Source organism: Spermophilus citellus (genome assembly GCF_964194105.1).
Source record: "Spermophilus citellus genome assembly, chromosome: 6".
In the NCBI taxonomy this organism is placed as follows: Eukaryota; Metazoa; Chordata; class Mammalia; order Rodentia; family Sciuridae; genus Spermophilus; species Spermophilus citellus.
Window position 1 is genome coordinate 130,283,466 of NC_138187.1, and position 21,627 is coordinate 130,305,092.

Below are 21,627 nucleotides of genomic sequence, written 5' to 3' on the forward strand. Positions count from 1 at the left end.
TTGGCTCTGTAATTTTCCAGCTGACCTGGAATTCCCCATGACTCCTACCCTTTTCCTGGGGCAGAGGGGACACCAGTTCAGGGACCCAGGACTCCACCCTAGTCTCTGCTGGCCACAAATGGATACAACAAAGACTTCGGAAAAACAGGGTCCTTGGCAGCTGGAGTTGTATGCTCCCAGGGAGGCTAGGCTGAAACAGTTTTCAAGTTCACCTTGTTTAGTGACTCAAAGGGAGATTTTTGCCTTTTTTGAGGGGGCTCTGCCCTTTCCTATACCCACTCTCTTCCCCACAACCACCAGGGCTCCCCTCTATCACTCTCCCTTCCCTGTCTCCTTCCTGCTCTGTCTCCCTCTGCCTTCTTGCTGGAAGTGGCTTTAGGGATCATTTGGCTAATTGCCTTTTCTCACAGAGGCCCACAACATGGGAGAGACTTGTCCCATGTCACAAAGCTGGTTGACACAGGGCCAGCATTGGAAGCCAGTGCCTGAGGCTAAACAGTCCTCCCCTTTGAAGGTATTTGCAGATGAGTTCCAGAACCCCCATGGATAGCCAGACCCATAGATGCTCAAGTCCCCTACATAGAATGATGTAGTATTTACATATAAACCCATACATATCCTCCTGTAGACTTAAAACCTTCACAGCCAGATTACTAATAACACTTATTAGGATGTAAATGCTGTGTAAAATGCTGTTAATATTATATTGTTTAGGGAATAATGACAAGAAAAAAAGTCTATGCTTGTTCACACACATGCAACCAAAACCATCTCAGGCCTAACTACCTAGCAACTACATTAGCAATAACATGACTTTTTCCCCCTAATATTTTCGATTTTGGTTGAAAAGTGCCAGCACTTGGTGATCCAGCTGATACTGAGGGCCTACAGTATGCAAGTCAACAATCTGCCTAAATCGTATTTCTCTCCACTCCAATAAAACTCCATGGAAGAAGAAAAACACAAGGGGCCCACCTCCCACCCTGGGGCCAGCCTGGAACTCCAATTACCTGCTTCCCACCTGCATCATTTCACTCTTGTCAGAGACCTTCTTGAAACAGGTACCTGTCGGGACCTCACTCAACAGCTGACACAGGAACCATTTTACTGGCAACTTATTCCCTCTTCTCCCCCAAACACATCCTTAATGAGTGAAAAATTGGAGTTTGGCTTTAAGCTGTAGAAAGAGGGACTGAATTGTCTCTATGTACGTGGCAGAATAGGAAGCAGTAGGAAGAGTAACTCGGAAGAATGTGACATCTCGCAAGGGAAGGTCCTGGATGGGTGGGGTGCAGTTGCGCCTGAAGAGCGGGATGGCCAGAGGCACGCAGGGGCAATGGTCGCAGACAGGCTCCAGGGAGGGGAGGTGCCCTGTAAAGCCGGGCGGCTTTTACCTAAATATTTTGGTGGCGAGCGGCAGAGGGGGCGGTGCACGGCCCTAGGTAATGATAGGGCACTCTGGGAGCCACGCGGGGGCTGCGCGTCGCGGCCGCGGCTACAAAGACAGCTTCTGCGACCTCCCGCTTTCTTCCCTTGGGTACCAGCCCCACCCCTCCATCCCCCTCCCAGCACCCCCCACCTTCGTCCCGCCTCGCCCCGCCCCCCTCCCGGTAGCCCCAGCGCGCATGCTCTCTCCCCCCGCCGAGTAACCTGGAGATTTAAAAGCCGCCGGCTGGCGCGCGTGGGGGGGAAGAAGGGGGGGACGAGCTTGCACGCGTTAGCCCCGGGTGACAGCCGCACACCTCCGCCAGGTAGGAGCGCGCTCCCTCCTCTCCCCAGGGACAGGGTCCCAGCGCGGGAAAGGGAGGGGCGCTGTGCGGCCGAGCTCCGCGGTGTCGCGTGTTTTGCACCCCGCGGGATGGGGCCGCGTCGTGGCTGTCCCGGCCACTGCGCGCGGGGCCACTGCGCGCGGAGCCCCAAGCGAATCCCAGAGGAGAGCGCAGGGCTGCGGGAGCCCAGGGGTGCGGTCCCCGCTTTGCCAAGGGAGGGTGCGGAGTATCAGGCGCCTGCTGGGGTCCCCGCTGAGCTCGGCTTTCTTCCGTGGAGCGCGGGCTAGGCTGGAGGCGCCCCGGTCCTCCGGCTGTCCCGGGCCGGGAGGGGTGGACCCGGAGAGGCCCCTTCCCGGAGCCCCAGGCCGGGCAGACAGCGGGCGAACCGGCCGCTCGCTCCTGTTGCAGCCTCCCGCGTCAGAGTTTTCTTTGGAAAGTTGCATTTATTTTCTTCCCTTGTCTGGGCTTCGCCGGAAAGGGGCAGGATGAGTCACCGCGGCGCGCACAGTCCGGGACTTGGGGGAGCCGGCAGAGGGGCCCACGACCGGGGTGCTCAGCTCTGGCCAGCTTTCTTGGGGAAGAGGGAGATGGTTACTAAGGGAGGAAAAGGGTACTGAGCCCTTCTGGACTAGTCCTGGGTCCAGGCTTTGGGTAGAGTTGAACTGAGGTGTGTGTGTTACTGTACCCTCTATTGAGCTCCATCATCCTTCTGGGGTGCAGAAAGTAGAGCTCGCTCTTTGCTCCTGTCTCCCAAGGCTCAGGTGGGATGGGGGAAGTTCTCGTAGTAAACAGCAAACAGGTGTGGTGGTGTGAAGCTAGGCATTCCCTACAGCTTCTTAGAGCTCTAGGCTTGGGCAGCAGCATGGCTTTGGTGGAGAAGCCCCCATCAATCTCCAGGCTCAGTCCTTCCCTAGTCTCCCATTCCCTTCAGGCGGTGGAGCCCTGGGAGTTGCTCTTGCCCTTGACCTCTGAATCCGCCTCCTTGTTTCTGACACACACTCTTGACCTGCTCAGCTTTTCCCTCTGGCCAGGGGGCATTCCCTGGTGCTTCCTCTTTTCCCAAGGGAGTTGGGGTAGGGAGGGGTTTGGCATAGTGGGTACCTGGTGAGGACTTGCCTTCAGCTGTTACACGGACCTAGGACTGGTGGAGGGTAGACTAAGAATAGCCCAGTTGCTGCCCGGCTGCCCTGGAGCTGCAGCCTGGCATTGCCAATAGACTGGGGCCCAGAGTGACCCTTGCTGGGCTCCTGGAAACATTGCTCAGGGGTGGGGGTGAGGCTGTGGGGGCTTCTGGCTCCCTTTCCTGAAGCACTTAACAGATCTCCTTTCAGAGTGCAAATAGCCTTGTGTGGACTTAACCTGCCCAAGAGGAGGCTGGCATGGGACAGGTGGGGATGGGGGAAGAGGCTGGATGGGAAGCCTGAGGAAAGCTATAGAGTGACAAGTCTCAGGGAGTAAGTGGACATAATTTGAGGTCACAGGCCCTTCTGTTGGACCATTTCACACACACCCCCATTCTTTCCTTATCACCTCCCCCCCAGGCTTGTCCTGGAGCCAGGACTCTGTTGTTCTAAAAATGCCCACAAAATGGAGCTTGAGTCAGCCGGATGAGTCTGAAGATAAAAATACAGCTGTGGATGAATGTACAGCTGTGGACATACAGGCCCCAATTTAATGGGTGTGTGCTGGGGGGAGTTTTCCTATGCACTCGTGGAGTATATGGTGAATTCCCCCCACCTCTCCTGACTCTCTAATTCTGTAGGAGGAGCTGGACACTGAGCTTGGGTGGTCCACTGTGGCCTGCCAGGCCACTGCCACTGGGTGATGCAGGGGTGGTGGGCCGGTCCCAAGCTGGAGCTCCTCCTGGAGAGGGCTCTGGAGAGAGAGGGCAGAAAGGCAGGGAGGGATGGTGTGAGGACTGTGGAAGGGAGGTCACTTTTGGACACTGTCCCCTCCACCATTAGAACCTGGTAACACATCAGGGGTGGAAGTCAGACTGCTAGAGAGGTAGGTCTGTAGAGTGGCTGGTCCCACTAGCTGTGCTTCACTATGGTAGCAAGTTGCTTAACCTCTTTCAAGCCTCAATATTTCTGGCTACAAAGTGGGGATGATAATAGTAACGATCACACCTACTATGTAGCTTTATTATTTGTTAAATACATTATAACAAATATAACTTTATAATTACATGTAAAATTAAAGTCTAAAATTTTTCTTTATTAAACAATATATGAAGAGCACCTCACTATAAGTCTGAGACATATGTAGTAAGTACCTAAATGTATGAACATCATTTATCACCTGTGACTGAATGGATAGCAGCACACAGTCTGGGGCTCTTTTTCTGGGACCTTGCTCTTAAAAAAAAAAAAAAAAAAAAAAAGCCAGGTACCACGGAGCTTACCTGTAATCCCAGTTACTTGGAGGCTGAGACAGAAGAATGGCAAGTTCAAGGCAAGCCCCTGGGCAACTTAGTAAGACCCTATCTCAAAATAAATAAATAAATAAAAAGGATTGAATTCAATCACCAGTACCACCCTCCCCCCCAAAACCCACTCCCCCTTCCAAAAAAAAAAAAAAAAAAAAAAGCCTGTGTAGACCTTACTTCTTTGGGAGCAAGGTCTCCTGGACTTTGGGGGAGTTGGTATGAATAGTTAAGAGGCTTGGCTCTGGAAAAAGGGTTTGAATCCTGTTTGTTCTTGCGCAAGTTGTTTGACCTCGGAGCTTCAACTTTCTCCTCTGTAAAATGAGGGTAATAGTACCTATCTCACAGTATTGCAAGATTAAATAAACTGATGTAGGTAAATCTCTGAGCACAGCAGCTGCTTGTAAAAAGAGCTTGGTAAACGTCAGCTGCTATTTGGTGACAATGGAGGCAATCATTGTGGTTTAGCTTAGAAACCAGAGTTTCTTAGCAAGGGAATTATACCACAGATAATCAAATGTGAGTTATGAATGACACATCTGCCATTGAACTTGTCCAGTGCAGGGAACACACCAGAACTGGGCACCTTAGTCTCTCTCCCCTGTCAGCATTGTGAGATTCGTTTTGTGATTAGTTCAGAACTGCCTGCCTTCTAGGTACCTCCCAAGAGTTCTCTGTAGGATGGAAGGGAAGGTACCGGAAGATGATGAGGTGATATCCGCCCTGAATGGTTAAGAGCTTTCTAGCAGAAAGGTGATTTGTTATTTTTAGGAAAACTGTGTGGGGAGGGTGCACCAAACAGGGACTCTGCTCTGTCCTCCCTTCCCAGCTTGTGGGATCTTTTGCACTGTTCTCTGGTGTCCAGAAGAAGAACTCAGCCTAGCTTTCCCTGAACAGTCACCGGCCCTGTTTGCTGGACAGCAGGGGTGGAGGCTGGACCAGTTGGTACCAGGCCCAGTGTCTCAAATGCTGATGCCACTTGACTCCCAGCAACAGAGCTGGAGCGTTGAGCTTTGTCCAGTGTATTAAGTGTCTCTGCTTGGGGGCAGGGGTTGGTGACAGTGCCATCACGGGATGGTCCTGATCTGTGGCCAGAACTCCTTGTTGAATCTCTTTTTTAACTCTCTCTGTGGTCTCCATTAAAAGAAGTTCACAGTTTGCCACCAACCCTGAATGACTGTGGGGCTCCTTGCCTCTGAGGCTGGAGATGGACTTGCCCCTCCTACCCTTCCTCACCCCTCCACCAGCCCATTGGCCTTGGTTCCTTTGTCTATAAAATAGAGATGATATTCACCTGGTGAGATGATGATGAGGATTAAGTGAGATATGCATATTTAGCAAAGTACCTACCCAGACCAGGTACTAGAGGTTACTGTCTCTGGTGGGGACTGGTTCAGCCAGCATGAAGTCAGTTGGAGGCCAGCTCTGGTCTCATAGCCTGCAGTCCCTCTTTCACCAAGTTCAGACCAGATGGAATGCCCAGCCAAATGGGATCTCCTCAGGAGCGGCCAGCCCATAACAGCAGTTTCTCTCACTCCGGTATGAGCTGTCAGCCCCCGTCCCCTCCCCCCGCAGTCTGTCTAATCTCATCTACTTTGAGCTGGCAAATAGTGCCAGAGCTTGGAGCACCCTATCCATCCCTAGGGACATGGCACTGTAGATTCCCACTCCTGGCTCCTGTCACTGTAGAGGGCTGAGCACTTAGATGTCTCCATGGCCCTGTCTGAATCCTGGGTCAGATCTCCTTGGACAGTTCCCTGACTCAGCCTCACCCATAGACTTTCCGTTGAGCACTCATCCTCCTCGGGTCCTAGGCAGGGCCTGTGTGCCCTGCTTACCAGGAGATGAAGGGCTAGTGGGGGAAGGAAAGGATTACAAACCAGAGGCCTGAGGACTATGTACAGGCTCCAGCCCTGAGGGGTATGTGGGAAAGATTTGGGGGAGACCGGGGGGGGGGGGTGTTACTGGGCAGCTTGGGTTCCAGGGAGTCTGGAGGAGGTATGGGACAAGGTTCAGGGGAAGAAGGCAGGCTGTTCAGGAGGGGGAAGTAACTAGAGCAGGTGCCTACTTGGGAAGCAAAAACCAGCCCCATGCTGAGGAGTTCCCCTATCTTGGGCCCAGGGAGGTGTGGAACTTTATCTAGGACACAGAGATTTGGGCTGGATTCAAGATCAGAACCCAGTCCCATGGTCGCCTATTTTTCCTAGCACATCTCAGTAGGGAGAGGCCAAGAGGAGGGTGGGAGCGTTTGGAAATCTGGGCTCCAGAGGCCTCACTTTATCCTTTCTGCACAGGGCCTACCTGCTCATCTTTCAGGGCTCAGCATTGTCCACTTGCTCAAGAAAGCCTTGAACCTGCCTCCTTCCTGTGGACTCTCTGGCACCCCTATCACCTCAGTGCACACGGATTGCATGCACTTGGTCACATTTTCACTCTTCTGCTAAAGGGATCAGCTATTTGTGACCCCACCAGCTTCAGAGTGGGCTTCTACATAATTGGTGCTCAATAAGTGTGGGGTGAGTGGGTGGGTGGGTTTCAGTGCTCTGTGACATTCCTTTCGGTTAGGCTGCACTCTCCTCCAAGGGTGGGCAAACTCGAGCTCCTTGATAGTCTCTTGAGCCTGCTTTCACCTAGCAACTGTTTTCGAGAACACGTTTCCCAAGAATTAAATCTCATCCAGAGCCCTCTGATTATAAATGGAGCTGGTCACAGACCTGAGGATGTCAAGGCTGATGAAGACCATCAAATTTGCAGCTCTGGAGGGCATGCAGAGCTGGGAACAGCCTCTGGGTCTGGCCCTCGGGCCAAGGTGCTGCTCCTCAGTGGGTTTGTTCTACATGCTCTATCTCCTCCCCTCTTTCCTCTGTGCCTCACCTCCTAAGGGAGGCCAGGCCTAGGCAGAGGACCAGGATTGGTTGTGCGTGGATGGGGAGAGCCGCCTGGTCTGGCCTGGCTGACTGGCAAGGGTCATGTTCATTAGGAGGGAGGCAGTTCAGGTTTCACTTTGCAGGAGCCTTGTGAAGAGGTGGAAGGAGGCAGGCGGAAGGAACTTCCTGATGGCCTGAAGACTGTGCCAAGGTCCTGAGTCACCCCCCCCAGGGTCCTCTTACCCAACCCTGGACCACAGGAGTTTTGGGTACTCTGCATTTATTGTAGCCCAAGAAGAGAAACAATTTAGTTACTAATTTCTGCCAGGAACAGAGTTCAACTCTGGGAGGAAGTAGGGAAGAGGGCAGCTCTGCCTCCAGATGTCCTGCTTACTTGGCTTGATTTCAGATGACAGCTGACCCTTGGCATTGTGCTGGTACTTGAGCAGTGTGTGGGCAGGTACTGGATGGGTAAGTGCAGCCTCGGTGCCTTCTCCACCAGATTCCCCTAGACTCTCATTGGTGGAAGGCTGTGAAAACTCCTTCCTTAATGCCACAAGACTTTGTCAGTGACCCTCAGTAGACACCTATCCATGGAGAGCACCTCCCTGAGGTAGGGGTTAGGTGTGAGATCACCTCAACACACACCTGGAAAGAACCATAGGCATTATCTAGACTAGCTCTTCTTTTACAGGTGTGAAAACTGAGTCCCAGAGAGATGAAATGGCTCGTGCAGGCTACACAGCCGTAAACATTGCTGAAATAGGACTACCCTCTCCTGGCTCCCAATTCAAAGTGCTTTCCAGAATTTTCGAATGGTTCCAAATTTTTCTGTTCTTATTTGTGCAAACTTGGGCATGTTTGTTAAGTTCTCTGAAACAGAAACTTTCATCCTTAGAAAATAGGAATATTAAATACCTACTTGGTAGGAAAGTGTGAGTCGTATAAATTATTAAAAGGTAGATGAAGCACCTAACACATGCCAAACACCTCATGGGCAGTTAGTAGGGGTCAGACACTGGGGATCATCGTCCCTGTGGATGGAAACCATCCACTCTCAGACCTCCCTTCTCAGCCTTCCCACTGCAGACAGGTCTGTGGCAGTGACCTCTCCTCACCTGTTGGGGCCAGCACCTGGGGAGGCCGTCACATTCTTGTCATTCCTCCTGCTGGGGGCTGCAAGAGGCGCCAGTGTGTGTGTGTGTGTGTGTGTGTGTGTGTGTGTGTGTGTGTGTGACGTGTGGGTGAGAGAGGAATGGAAGTTACAAGCTGAGGAGTGAGGAGCTGGGATATGGTCCTCCCAACCACTGTTTGGAAAGCAGAGAGCCCCACCAAGCTCCCTCCACTGAGGAAACTTCACATCATTTATCTCAAAACACTACATGTCTGCGAACCCCGGGGCCGTGTGCATGCTGGGCAAAGCCTTCTACACTGAGCCACATCCTCAGCCCAGGTCCGGGTCTTCATCTAAGTTTCCTTGCCTGTGAGGTGAGTATACTCGCTGTACCCACCTCATCCAGTGGTTGAAAGATTAAAATGCTTGGAAGAACGCCTGGCCTGTCTGTGGTGACCTTGAGTGCCGATGCTGTTAGTAATTGTAGATTAGGAAACTGAGGCTGGGTGGTCAAGAATCAGTGGTGGAGCTGGCTTCCAAACCCAGGTCCAGGTGACTCCCTCACCTTGCTCACTCTGGGAATCTGCCAGAGTTTGGGGATGGTGGAAGCAGGCTCCTGGTTGAAGAGTCCTGCTAGTCCTAGTGTGGAGGGCATGTCCAGTGTGACCTTGGGTGGCAGCTGTTCTCAGAGATGAAGTCGGGTTGAGAGGCCCAGGTGCCTGGAATCAGAATGTGTGTCTGTGTTGACTGTCACCGTGGATGGCCAGGTGATCTTTGGGAGGGCTACTTAAGCCTCAGCTCAGGCTGGCAGGGACTGACTGGCCAAGGTGAGGGTCAGGCCAGCCCCTGAATCCCTGTCACTGGATTGAAGAGGGGAGGGGAGATGAGTGCCAGCTCGGGGACTGCCTCCCTGTCCCTCCCCTCCCTTCCCCCAATCTCCTCCAGCATTTGTTTCCTTTCCGAAGCTGGACTGGGGCTCTCAGACAGGGCAACAAAAGCAACTTTCCTCCAAGCCACTGCCACCTGTTGGGCTTTCACACATTAGGGGTGAGTGGGGGGAGGGAGCCGTTGCCCTTTTCCCAGTGTCTGTGGTGTGCCCCCTCTACCCCCCCCCAGGGCCTGGGATTCTCTTTGCTGCCCGAAGTGACAGGGCTCAGGAGCCGGAGGGGGTGGGGGACCAACAGCAGCTGGAAGGGGAATTGAGTGGGAAGGGGCTGGTACTGGCAGCCGGGAGAGAGTTTGATGGATTACTCTGCAGGCCGAGAGGTTTCTCCCTAATCCCCCTTTGTGTCCCGGCCTGCAGCCCCTCACTCTCTCTGACAAGCTGCTAAGCAGAAGGCTTCCAGTCAGCGGGAAGAAAAGGCCGCTCAGCGGGGTGAGCGCTAAATCCCTGGCCTCCGGGCCCTGGGGGAGGCAGGAGCTGGGGAGCAAGTCTGGGCGGGGCTGGGTTCCCCTTCCCACTGCCTGCCTCTATTCTTTCTTAGGCAGGGAGGTCACCTTCTGAGTGGTGTCCTCAGGTGTGTGTGGGACCCTGTGAGGTCATAGCCCTCAGCTATTAGTCCAGATCACCATTGCATTTGTCCAGGGCAGGACGGGCAAAGCAGAGATCCCTACTGCCTAGGAAATATTTAGGCTCAGAGAATCAAAGACTGATAGGGCTGGAAGGCTCCAATCCCTTCTGGAGTCCAGTGCTGTGCCCACCTCCACCCCCACCCCCCAACTCCTACCCCAGGAGCCCAGTAGGAATTCCCACAGCCTCAGGGTCCCTAACCAAGGCGTCTGTAAAGATCAGGAGCTGCCTGCCTCTCGAGGACACTTCCTAGTCTGTGGATGGCTGCTGCAGCCTTGTCGTGGAGCATCCCCAGGACTCCTTGTGAAGCTGCTACGAGAGGGTGTGGCTCCTTGGGGAGTGCAGTGTGCCAGGCAAGGCCCGGGCATTGGTCCCTGGACTGAGGCAGGGGGATGGACATAGGGATGCTGAGCCGTGAGCCCTCAGACCTGACAGGTCACTTTCCCCACCTCAGCCTGGAGAGCCTAGGAGAGCTTAGCGTGGAATGAGGTGCTGGGGTCCAGTGGGATTTGGAGCAGTGGTAAGTAACCCGTTCCCACCTCTGGCCTGGCCTGGAGTGGGACAGTCTTGGGGAAGCTGACCTAGGGTGACCCCTCTCCTTTCTTGGGCTGAGTCATTGCTCCTCCGGGCTAGCCTGCCCCCTGCAGGGTTTCCCTCTCTGGGGAGGGGTGGCGGGTGGCCCTGGAGGACGGAGGAGTGTGCTTCGCGCCTCCCTGAGGAACTGTGAGAAAGCAGCCCGCCTTTGTGCGCAGCGAGGGAGGAGGCAGGGTCTCGGAGCTGGCGGGGTCAGGGTGGGGGCTGCGCCGTTTGATGTGCCTGGGCGGGGTGTGGGGACGCTGGCCTGCATAAAGAGGCCATAGAATTGCTGCCTGACACTGGCCCGGGGCGGGGGCTGCCCCCAGCCCAGGCTCCCTCTGGCCCCTCCCTGTCTGTCAGCGGAGGCAATCTGCTCCCCCCAGTTCCACCTCAGCCATGCAGGGTGGCAGGAGCCCCTTTGAAAGCCCTCAAAGGCCTCTTTATACGTCCCTCTGACCCTCCCTTCCCTTAGGGAGCTACCAGGCAGTGGGCTTGGGTCACCTTTCCTCCGCCTCCTCCACTCTGTCTTTTGAATTTTGGACAAAGTTCAGGCCAAGTTTGTTCCTGTTGCTCAGTTTCATTTCCCATGCTGCCTGCCCTGGGTCCAGTCTGAAGTGGGGGCATTCTAGGTCACTACCTTCGAGCCCAAGGAGTTGCCTCTGTGAGAAATTTCCCGCCGCCCCCTGCTTTTATACGTTTGTCCATCTGTCCATCCATCCATCCATCCATTGGGTAAAAATATTTCCCAGGTGCCTTTTCTTGCTGGGGCTGGTGACAGGGATGTGAAGGAATCCGACATCACCCTCCTTGGGGGATGCTGCACTGTTGGGTGCTGCAACCTGGGCAAATAGAATCAGGTGCACTGACCTTGCCCGGGGCCCTTGGCTTCAGTTCTGTGCCCTCAGGGACAGGGAAGGGTGGTTTAGAATGGAACTCCATGAAGGGTCCCGCGGACTAGGGATTTCCTCTGGCTTTCTTGCTGTTCCAGCTTTGAGGGGTCCTGGAGAGGAGGAGAAATGTTTGCAACTGGAGCCAGACTTGCCTTCCTAGAAGGCGCCCTGCTCCTTTCCTCCAAGAGGTCAGCCCTCCACTTCTTGCCCCCTCCTCTTCAGGTGAGCAATCAGGGGCTGGCTCTTCTGGTTGATCTTCTGTTTGCCAGCCAGACAGAAAGCTTCAAATGCAGTGGGCAGGAAGATTTGAGTCGGAAGTATCTGTGAGACTGAAGAGTGGGGAGGGTAGACTCTGTCCCCCTGCCTATATTTCTACTCCTAGAAGACAGGGGAGTTCCTCAGACCTGGGGTGGCCAGTAGTGATGGGTCACTTTTGAGCTTGGGCAAGAAGTGTGCCCTAGGACTGCTGACCAGAGCAAAGACCTGAAAAGTGGTACTGAACCACCTTGTTCTCTGAGCTCTCCGAGCCCGGGAACCAGGCAGACCCTAGGCCTGGATGGTGGTGCCTCAGGGAAGGAGGCCCTGGAAGGATGGCTGGCATTTGGAGCTGGTGCTAGAGTCCTCTGTAGGCTCCCTCATCCTGGGGACGTGGGGTGGGGAGGGAGTGGAGAGACGTGTGTGCTGGACATAAGAAAGCAGGGCTTTGGAGGAGAGGGTGTTCTTATGGGCTTGGGATTCCTCAGGTAATTCTGGGTGCCAAGAGTGCCTGGACCTCCAGAGCAGAGTAGGTATGAAAAGAGGGAGTACGGGCTCTGCAACCTAAGAACACAGGGGTGCAGCAGGGCTAGGAGCCGGCCTACTTTCTACTCAGCTTCTTTCTGTGAACTCTTCACCTGGCCCAGCCCCCAGTTACCTGGTAGAGAACCTCAGGTGGGTGGAGGGAGGCACCCCCGGAAGGAGGAGCAGCTCTAGAAGTGACTGGGCTATAAGAGGATAAGGGAAATTCCTCTCTTCAGCCTGTCTTTTTCCCTTGTGGGCTAAGAGTGGTTCTGTTCAGGAGGAGCTGGATTGAGGGAGGAGAAGGCAGGTGGAGTGATTAATGGTTGCTGGAGAGCTACCATTTTTTTTTTTTAAACCGGGAACAACCAGGACTTAGAGAAGGAGGGCAGGCTGTGGGTGAGGCTGGGTCTGACAAAGTCAGTGTTTGCTCAGGGAGGACCTGGTCCCTTGCAAACCCAGAGTGGTGAGTGTCCAGGGCCCTCCCAGACAGAGGGCAAGGGCAGGGAGTGGAATGGGCTGCAGCCTTTTGCCCCAGAGCCCCTCCCTTGTGACTGGAGAGCTCCAACCCTTGGTCTCTTGCACCCCACCCCCCACCCCCCACTTTCCCTCTAGAGAGCTGGAAAGTGCAGCCATGGGGAGGGGTAATGCTGAACCCACTGCAGCCCAGCTACTCCTGATGCCTGGTTCCTACACCTCCCTTTGGGGGGGACCATGGGATCAGTATTTTATACTCCTACTCATGCCACCCCTGCAGAAGTCCTGCCCCTTCCCAAAGTGTGGGATCTTCCGGAGGAGGTTGCTGGCTGCCCAGCCTTACCTCACGTCCCTTTCTTCCTGGTCTCCCAGTTGCAAAGCCCCAGAAGGCATATGGTATGGGCAGATCTTATCTAGGATTGATGGTCACCTGATTTCTCTGAGGCGCATCTCAGAGCATCTATAACATGCTTTGTAATGTGCAAGGTCCTGCAGGGCTTAGTGTTGCTTGAAAAGATAAAAGAAGTGAAGCGCCTTTTATCATGAGATGCTGAGATTGGCAGGGGGGATGAGCATGCGGGGAAAGTGCCCCTTTGTATGTAGGGGTGGAGCCAGCCCTGGGCACTGTGGTCCTTAGGTGGCCCTGCCCGGGGAGTAGCTAGCTGCTCTTCAGCAGCATTTATAGGATTGACTTGGGGAGGAAAGTTCTGTCCCCTGCCTCTGTTTGGGGACAGAAGGCAAATTAGGGACCCCTTCCCCTTTGTCACTAAGCACTCCACCCCATCCATCTCTGCTGATGGCTGAACTTGATCTGTTTTCCTTCTTTCATAGTCTGAGCAGAGCAGACTGCACTGGGTGCCATTGTTAGGAAGCCAGACCTGGAGCCACCTGCTGCAGGGCATAGAATGGGCATTGACCCAGGGATGGTTCTCCCTGTGTGCGGGAGGCAGGGCTGGCAGGAGAGAGTGTGGGATTTTCTCTGAGAAAGAAGCTGTTTGGGGAGCCGAGAAAGGCTGGCCAGGAGGTGGCGGGGCATCCTGATGCCAGCTCAGGGGGTCACTGGCGTCATCACAGGTGCTGCCAGCTAGTGCGGTTTCGTGCTCCTGTGAGGGTGGGACCTGGGAATGGCCCCATTGCTCCGTGACAATTGACAGTCACCTGTGGGGGGGACTTCCCCGGTGAACTCTGGGGGAGACTCGAGGGAGAGGGTTTCAGGCCTAGGTTGACCCAGGGGAGCTCTGCATGAGTGGCTTCAGGGTCAGATTGAAACCCAACCCAGCAAGCCACAGCCTTTCCTCCCTTCGCCCTGGTCCTGGTCCTGGAGGTGGGGGTTATGGTGCAACATGGCTCAGGGCCAAGAGGTGCGGAATCGGAAGTGTCACTCTTAACAAAGGGGAATTGAGCAGCCCAGCTCTAGGAATTGCAGAGAGGAAAGCAAACAAACCAAGCCTGGCAGAGGGTCTCTAGGGGCACCTTGATAGCCGGGCCTGAGCAACCCGAAATTCAGTTGATTCAGTGCCCCCCCTTCAATATGATAGCAGGCAAGGGCAATTGCAAAGCTTTTCCAAAACAGAGAATACCTGACATCTGTTTGGCTCTGAGGTATGCTGAGGTTTAAAAATCATATTTACTTTATTAATTATGTCAGCCTTGGGCTAATATTAACATGCGTTTCCTGACTAGGCAGCCAGGAGTGGCATCTAAGGGACAGGGCCACATCATCAGCCTGTGAATGAACAGGATTCAGAGAATTCAAAGAAAATCCTGAAGCCCTGGCTCCTGGGACTTAACACTCTGTGTACCTGTGATTGTCCTGCCCTTTTAGGATCTGAGTGACAAGAATTATCCCCACTGAAGTGCTGCGGGGCAATGGTGTTTAGCATGGGCTGAATCATTGGACCTGTACCAGAGGGCCGGCGGAAATGGGCACCTGGCTGAATTCTAGGCAGTCAGTGGCAGCAAGGAGGAGAGGCCTGGGCTTCTGGGGCAGGGCTGAAACAAAGACGCTGTGGAGTGTGTGAACAGCTCCGACCGAGCCCCACCTGCCTGGCCCACCATGGTCCAGAGACTGTGGGTGAGCCGCCTGCTCCGGCATCGGAAAGCCCAGCTCCTGCTGGTCAACCTGCTGACCTTTGGCCTGGAAGTGTGTCTGGCCGCTGGCATCACCTACGTGCCTCCCCTGCTGCTGGAAGTGGGGGTAGAAGAGAAGTTCATGACCATGGTGTTGGGTGAGTGCCTGTACCCTCCTTCCCTCCTGCTCCAGTTACGTGCACCTGGGACGTAGGCAGTAGGTCCTCTGCCTAGAGAACTACTCGGACAGCTGTCCCTGGGCCTAGTGGGCAGGCATGGCTAGGCAGACGGGTGACCTGAGCTGAGGGAGTCCCTCAAGAGAAATGAAATGATACAGGGACATAATCTAGCCACCTCTGTTTGCCTGGTCCCTACACAGTGTCCAGCTCATGGAGACACTAGAAAAAAAATTGCTCTTAACCTTTGTTCAGCCCTTTATAACTCACATCTGTGACCTCATTTACTCCTTACAATAAGCTTTTGGGGCTTTCCATGTTACAGGGAAAGAAACAGGCTTGTGAGAGCTTAGGGGAGTCACGGCCCAGGCTGTGCAGCTGCGGGGACTCGACCAGAGTCTCCCAATCAGGGCTTTCTCTTACCCCAGAACAGGACACAGGCAAACTCCTCATGCTACAGGTGAATGCTGCAAAGCCACAGACAACCAATGGTCACCATTATGTGACACTCACCCTTGGGAAGAAGGGTCCCTGCCAGTACACTGAAGTGGGACCACCTGTTGCAGCCCTGCCTGTCACCTCCTTACCTCTGTGCCTTTGCATAAGTATCACTTCTAGTGCTCCATGCCTCAGTTTCCCCAACTGAAAATGGAGGCCTTTGTAGTACTCCTCTGAGGAGTAAGTTAAGACCCCATGAAGATGGTATTTCCATGCTTCTCAAGGAGCTACATCCCTTTTCCCCCTTCCCCTTCTTTGTCTCAGCCACTAACTCTTGCTTCTTGCTTTTCTTACAGGCATTGGTCCAGTGCTGGGCCTGGTCTCCGTCCCACTCCTAGGCTCAGCCAGTGACCAGTGGCGTGGGCGCTACGGCCGCCGGAGGCCCTTCATCTGGGCCCTGTCTTTGGGTGTTTTGCTGAGCCTCTTTCTCATCCCGAGGGCGGGCTGGCTGGCGGAGCTGCTGTGCCCAGATACCAGGCCCCTGGAGTTGGCACTGCTGATCCTGGGCGTGGGGCTGCTGGACTTCTGTGGCCAGGTGTGCTTCACTCCACTGGAAGCCCTACTCTCTGACCTCTTCCGGGACCCAGACCACTGTCGCCAGGCCTTCTCTGTCTACGCCTTCATGATCAGCCTTGGGGGCTGCCTGGGCTACCTCTTACCTGCCATTGACTGGGACGCCAGCGCCCTGGCCCCCTATCTGGGCACCCAGGAGGAGTGCCTCTTTGGCCTGCTCACTCTCATCTTCCTCACCTGCATGGCAGCCACCCTGTTTGTGGCCGAGGAGGCTGTGCTGGGTCCGCCTGAACCAGTGGAAGCACTTTCAGTCCCCTCCACGTCTCCCCACTGCTGCCCATGCCATGCCCACCTGGCTCTCCGGAACCTGGGTACCCTGTTTCCTCGGCTGCACCAGCTCTGCTGCCGCATGCCTCGTACCCTGCGTCGACTCTTTGTGGCGGAGCTCTGCAGCTGGATGGCACTGATGACCTTCACACTGTTTTACACGGATTTTGTGGGTGAGGGCCTGTACCAGGGCGTGCCCAGAGCCGAGCCAGGCACTGAGGCCCGGAGACATTATGATGAAGGTAAGGAAGGCCTCAGCAGCCAGTGGCGGCTGCTGGGTAAACTGCGTTCAGCAGACATTCCTGGGTTGGGAGAGGTTCCCAGGTGGCTGTGGGCTGGTGGCTGTGCATCCTGTTCCCCAACTTCCACATCAGGAAAGGAAAATAGACCCCATCCATGTCGGGCTCCTTGGGGAGTAGCTTTGCCTGCTGCCTCAGTAGGGCTGCTAGCTTCTCTGTTCAGTCAGATGCACTGCCGCACTTTGTCAGAAGGAAAGACTGAGCTTACTCAAGGGACACAGGAAGCAGGACTCAAGATGGATTTCAGCTCTGCTCAGCTCCATCCTGCCCTCTGCTCCCCTGCGGACTTTCAGATAACCTCACCAGGACCGTCCTGTTCAGTTGTTCTAGAATGCCATCTTCAAGCCTGGGTAGAAACTGGGTGCCCAGCACATGCCTGTAATCCAGGGGATAAAAGCACCCCTGGGTTCAATCCCTAGGAAAAAAAAAAGGCTTGGTAGAACTTTCTTTGTGTCCCCTCTTACCCTTTTGTACCCAAAGCTGAGGGTCCTCATACATCTTCCTTAGAACATCTTCCTCTGCCCTCAGCCAACAGCTTTGGCCACATTTGCCAAGTGTCTGTGGAATAGCCTAGACTCCCATTGCTACGGGGTGGGAAATTGAGGTAGGGGAGCAGATGCCCATGGCTCCTAATCCCCTGCTACCCCCAGATTTTGTAGGGTTTTGACCCACCTGGCCTTGTCTGACCACCCCTCCCCTCTACATCCAGGTGTGCGGATGGGCAGCCTGGGGCTCTTCTTGCAGTGTACCATCTCCCTGGTCTTCTCCCTGGTCATGGACCGGCTGGTGCAGCGATTTGGCACCCGGGCAGTCTACCTGGCCAGTGTGGTGGCCTTCCCCGTGGCTGCTGGCGCCACTTGCCTGTCTCGCAGTGTGGCTGTGGTGACGGCCTCGGCAGCCCTCACCGGGTTCACCTTCTCAGCCCTGCAGATCCTGCCCTACACGCTGGCCTCCCTCTACCACCGTGAGAAACAGGTATTCACATTGGCCCTTGGCCAATAGGGTGGGGGAGGCAGACTAGTCCAAAACCCAGTGTCTGGCAAGAGGTGTTGGAGAAGACTTTCTCTGATCCAAGGAAGCTCATCTTAGCTCCCAGGCAGGAGCTTGGGCTGCGGAAGAAGCGTGTAGATTAGATTCTGGGAATGACTTCCTGGCTTTGGAACTATAAAGCACTTGAGTGTGTGATTGCAGGAAGTGAAGAATCTTTCACCGGGAATCCTGAAGGATCAGGCTAGAAAAGCCCTCAGTCTGGGCTGTCTTCTCCCAGGAGGCAGGGGCCTGGGTGAGATGCCCTCTGGGGCATCTAGCTTCAGCATATGGTAGTAGAATGGCCAGGCCTTAGCCACAGGGAAAGGCCTTGTGACTATCCTGAGTCTTGCTCTGGTCTCTAAAATGGGGAGGGCTCTCTCTTTCTGGTTTATCTTCCTCTGAATTCTCCCTTTCCTGCCTCACACCTTTACCTCTGTCCCCTTCCCCTGCCCCTTGGTGAATATCTGAGCCGGATATACCAGTTCAGCTCACCTGGGCACTGGGTAAGTTGGGGGCCTTCTTCCTGCTTGACCCCACACTAACCAGCCCCTGCAGGAGGAGGGTAGATTTTTGTATGCAGGAGGTTGGTCACCCTTGTCCCCTCCACTGACTTCACAGTGCTACAACTCTAGATGCAGGATTCTACCCCAGGGGGCACAAGTTTGGGTGTCTCAGGGTGGAGACACAGGCCTGTGCTCATAGAGCTGCCAGGTATAGGGAAAACCTGTCCTTACTCCTGTAGGACAGGAGTGCAGTAGCTGGGAGGCTGGTTTGCTCTGCAGGTAGCTGCAGGGGTGGGAGGTGTGGAGAGGGAGGGGCTAAGGCTTTGGGAGGGGAACTGGTCCCTGAGGCTCCTCTGGGCCCATGGTATCTTTCACCAGTCCCTACTCTCAACACTGCTCTGGGCTGGAGGCTAGGCCTGAGCATGTGCATTGGAGCCAGGGGACAGGCTGGGACTCATGCTTGTTACTGAGGAGCATGTTTGTCCCCAGGGACCTCTCCAGACTCCAGCCTCTCAGGCCTTTCCTGGGGCAGCAAGCAGGACAGGTCCTGGGAGGCAGCAGAGGGCAGACTTGGCCTTGCACACTGTCTACCTGGCCTTTGCCCACTTGTCAGGCTTCATGATGAGCCTTGGGCTTCCCTGGCACCAGGTAGAACTGTGTCCTGGCTCCCAGCTTATTCATGCAGCCAACTCAGGAAGCCAGCGCTGTGGCTAGACATCATGGGGCACGCCTGTAATCCCAGCTACTGGGGAGGCCGAGGCAGGAGGATCACAAGTTCAAGGCCAGCAAGACCCTGCCTCAAAGTAAAAAATGAAAAGGGCGGTGATGCAGATGGTGATGAGTGATAGGGAACCCCGGGTTCAATTGTCAGTATATTAAAAAAAAAAAAAAAAGCCTGTGCTAGATACAGTGTGAGATAAGATCTGGTCTTGCCCTTAAATAGGCTCCAGGCCATTGAGGTGGGGGTGGGGGAGATAGATCAGACTCAGCCTCTGATCTCTGGTAAACAGCAGGAAGGAAGGAAGAAGGGCTGTGGGAGTGGGCAAGGGGGTCACTCCTGCTGCTCCTCCCTTCCCTAGACCCCATCTGCCAGCCCTCCAGCCCCACAGCCCTCCCTGGCTGAAGTCTAGGGCAGGGACCTCACTGTGGGCAGCAACTCCAACTCCAGGGCCTGCAACCCCAGAGGGGTGGGGCTTGTCCCTGGCAGGGCAATGAGGATTTCCAGATGGCCAAGAAGAGGGTGGGCAGGGAGGAAGAGGGCTGGAGACCCTGTGTGGGGTCTGGGAACCTGGAGCCCTCCTTTGCATTTTCTCCCTCCTCTTGTGTTTCTCTCCTCTCACCTGCCTGATTCTTTCTGTCTCTCCCTTTTCTTGGGAGGCTCGGCTGTCTTCCTAACCTGCAGAATCAAGTTTGTGACTTACCTGGGCTGGGGATGTGGCTCAAGCGGTAGCGCGCTCACCTGGCATGCATGCGGCCCGGGTTCGATCCTCAGCACCACATACAAACAAAGATGTTGTGTCCGCCAAAAACTAAAAAATAAATATTAAAATTCTCTCTCTCTCTCTCTTAAAAAAAAAAAAAAAAGTTTGTGACTTACCTAAGAAAAGCCAGAGGAGACCTTGAGGTCTGGTTTTGGCTTTGCACCTTCATGGCTGTCATTCCTGCTGTTCCTGAGGTCCTGTCTAGACCTGGGTCAAGTAGGGTCTCCTCAGCTTTCTGACCTGTTGCCTGTTTTCTTTTAGCCCTGGGGTTGAAAGCTAGGGCCTGTTCTTATAGCTGGGGATCCCCGTGCCTGAGTACACACCTGTTCTCGTCCCCTCTTATCCACCCCCCCCAGGTGTTCCTGCCCAAATACCGAGGGGACACTGGCAGTGGTGGCAGTGAGGACAGCCTGACGACCAGCTTCCTGCCAGGCCCAAAGTCTGGAGCTCCCTTCCCCAACGGACACATGGGTGCTGGAGGTGGCGGTCTGCTCCCAGCTGCCCCGGCGCTCTGCGGGGCCTCCACCTGCGATGTCTCCATGAGAGTGGTGATGGGTGAGCCTACGGAGGCCAGGGTGATCCCAGGCCGGGGCATCTGCCTGGACCTTGCCATCCTGGACAGTGCCTTCTTGCTGTCCCAGGTGGCCCCATCCTTGTTTATGGGCTCCATTGTCCAACTTAGCCAATCTGTCACTGCCTATATGGTGTCAGCCGCAGGCTTGGGTCTGATTGCCATTTACTTTGCTACACAGGTAGTATTTGACAAGAGTGACTTGGCCAAATACTCTGTGTGAAATGGTTCCTACACATTGAGGAGGGGGCCTGCCTTGCTTGGTCTGCGTTCCCACAGGGCTGCAGGGCTGACTTTCCAGTTTTTGTTGCTGCCAAAGTGGCATGGCTCTCTGCTGCCACTCCGTGGCGGTGAGTTGCATAGCAGCAGAGATAGGGGACGGTGGCTTCCCTCTCCCATCTCCCCTGTCTCTAGGGCTGGCCGAATGGCAGTTTCAGTGTGGATCTGTGCAAGGAGGCCAGGAAGGCAGAATATTTGATTAGCTCCATGCACTGGAATGCAGGACTCTGCAGGTGGCCTGGCCAGGCTCAGGGTTAACGGCCAGTGTCCTGATTGAGACATACCTGGAGGAAGGATTTGAAAAACTGAATAAACTCCCACCCCAGGCCCCCTTATTCTGCAGAACCCCTGCCTGTGTAGCTCTTGCATGGAAGTTTCTAGTGTGAAACTTTCAACAATATTTGGAGGGGTGAAAGCTAATTGAGAGGAAGAGTCCTAAGGGGCCAGGTGAAGCCCCCTTGGTCTACAGCACTGCCTTTCTGCTGATCCCCCCAAACCCTTTTATCAGGACATGGCTTGTTGGTCCCTGGGTTGCCATCATGAGGACACAGGCCTTTAAATATTTAACTTATTTATTTAACAAAGTAGAAGGAAATCTATTCCCAGCTTTTCTGGGTTGGTGTCTCGGAGTTGGGTTCAGTGGGATCACCAACAACCAGTCCCCTGAAATGTCTGGTCATTGGGCCAGAATCCCTTCTCTTGGGGTGATAGGTCTGGCCCCCAAAACTACCTAACCCAGCACCTTGGAAGCACTACTCACCCCAGTTGATATCCCAGATGTCCTCACCCAAGGCTGGGGACATAAGGGGTAGTGGAAAGGCTCCAGGCCTCAGCAGCATCCCCAGTCTCCTCTCCTCCCTTGGCCCAGCCTAGCTCCTCCAATTCCCTTCTGTTCCCTGTAGGACTGGGCTGATAAAACACTGCCTTTCACTCCCACTTCACCCCAACTTTCCCCACCGGCTCCACAACCTCTCTTTGGGGCTATTGCAGGACCAGAAGCACACCTGTGGTTCCTCGAGCCTTTGTCCATCTCAGCCTCCAGGGCATATCTGTGCTCTCCGAATCTCACACAAACTCAGGAGCACCCCGCTGAGCCAAAGAGCTCTTATATCTTGGGGGTTTAAGTGCCGTTTGCAATAATGTTATGTCTTATTTATTTAGTGGAGTAAATATTTTATACTGTATGTGAGCAATCAGAGTATAATGTTTATGGTGATGAAATTAAAGGCTTCCTATATGTTTAATTGGCCTGTGTTTATTTTGTCGAGGGGGAAGAACCAGGTCTCTCTAAAATCATCCTGGCTGAGCTTTGTGGCAATGCCTGTAATCCCAGTGACTTGGGAGGCTGAGGCAGGAGAATCGGAAGTCTGAGGCCAACTTAAAAAACTTTGTGAGCCCAGCACAGTGGTGCATACC

General features: G+C 54.5%; 1 protein-coding gene across 3 annotated transcripts; it reads left to right on the forward strand.

The window, feature by feature from the left end:
- The first annotated feature begins 1,631 nt into the window (after positions 1-1,631).
- On the forward strand, positions 1,632-21,426 carry SLC45A3 (solute carrier family 45 member 3). 3 transcript variants are annotated; one of them, XM_081298266.1, is made up of 5 exons: positions 1,632-1,751; positions 14,291-14,693; positions 15,506-16,291; positions 17,058-17,323; positions 19,718-21,426. In XM_081298266.1, the coding sequence occupies exons 2-5, from the start codon at positions 14,522-14,524 to the stop codon at positions 20,153-20,155; spliced, it is 1,662 nt and encodes a 553-aa protein (XP_081154392.1). In that variant the 5' UTR covers positions 1,632-1,751; positions 14,291-14,521; the 3' UTR covers positions 20,156-21,426. The 3 variants fall into 3 exon arrangements, with proteins under 3 accessions (XP_081154392.1, XP_081154394.1, XP_081154393.1); XM_081298268.1 differs by lacking the exon at positions 1,632-1,751 and adding an exon at positions 8,171-8,549; XM_081298267.1 differs by lacking the exon at positions 1,632-1,751 and adding an exon at positions 11,319-11,433.
- The last annotated feature ends 201 nt before the right edge of the window (positions 21,427-21,627 follow it).

Coding starts and splice junctions, on each gene's coding strand:
- SLC45A3 (XM_081298266.1), top strand. CDS start 14,522: ATGGTCCAGAGACTGTGGGTGAGCCGCCTGCTCCGGCATCGGAAAGCC. Junction 16,292..17,057: donor CCGGAGACATTATGATGAAG/GTAAGGAAGGCC, acceptor CTCTACATCCAG/GTGTGCGGATGGGCAGCCTG. Junction 17,324..19,717: donor TCTACCACCGTGAGAAACAG/GTATTCACATTG, acceptor CACCCCCCCCAG/GTGTTCCTGCCCAAATACCG.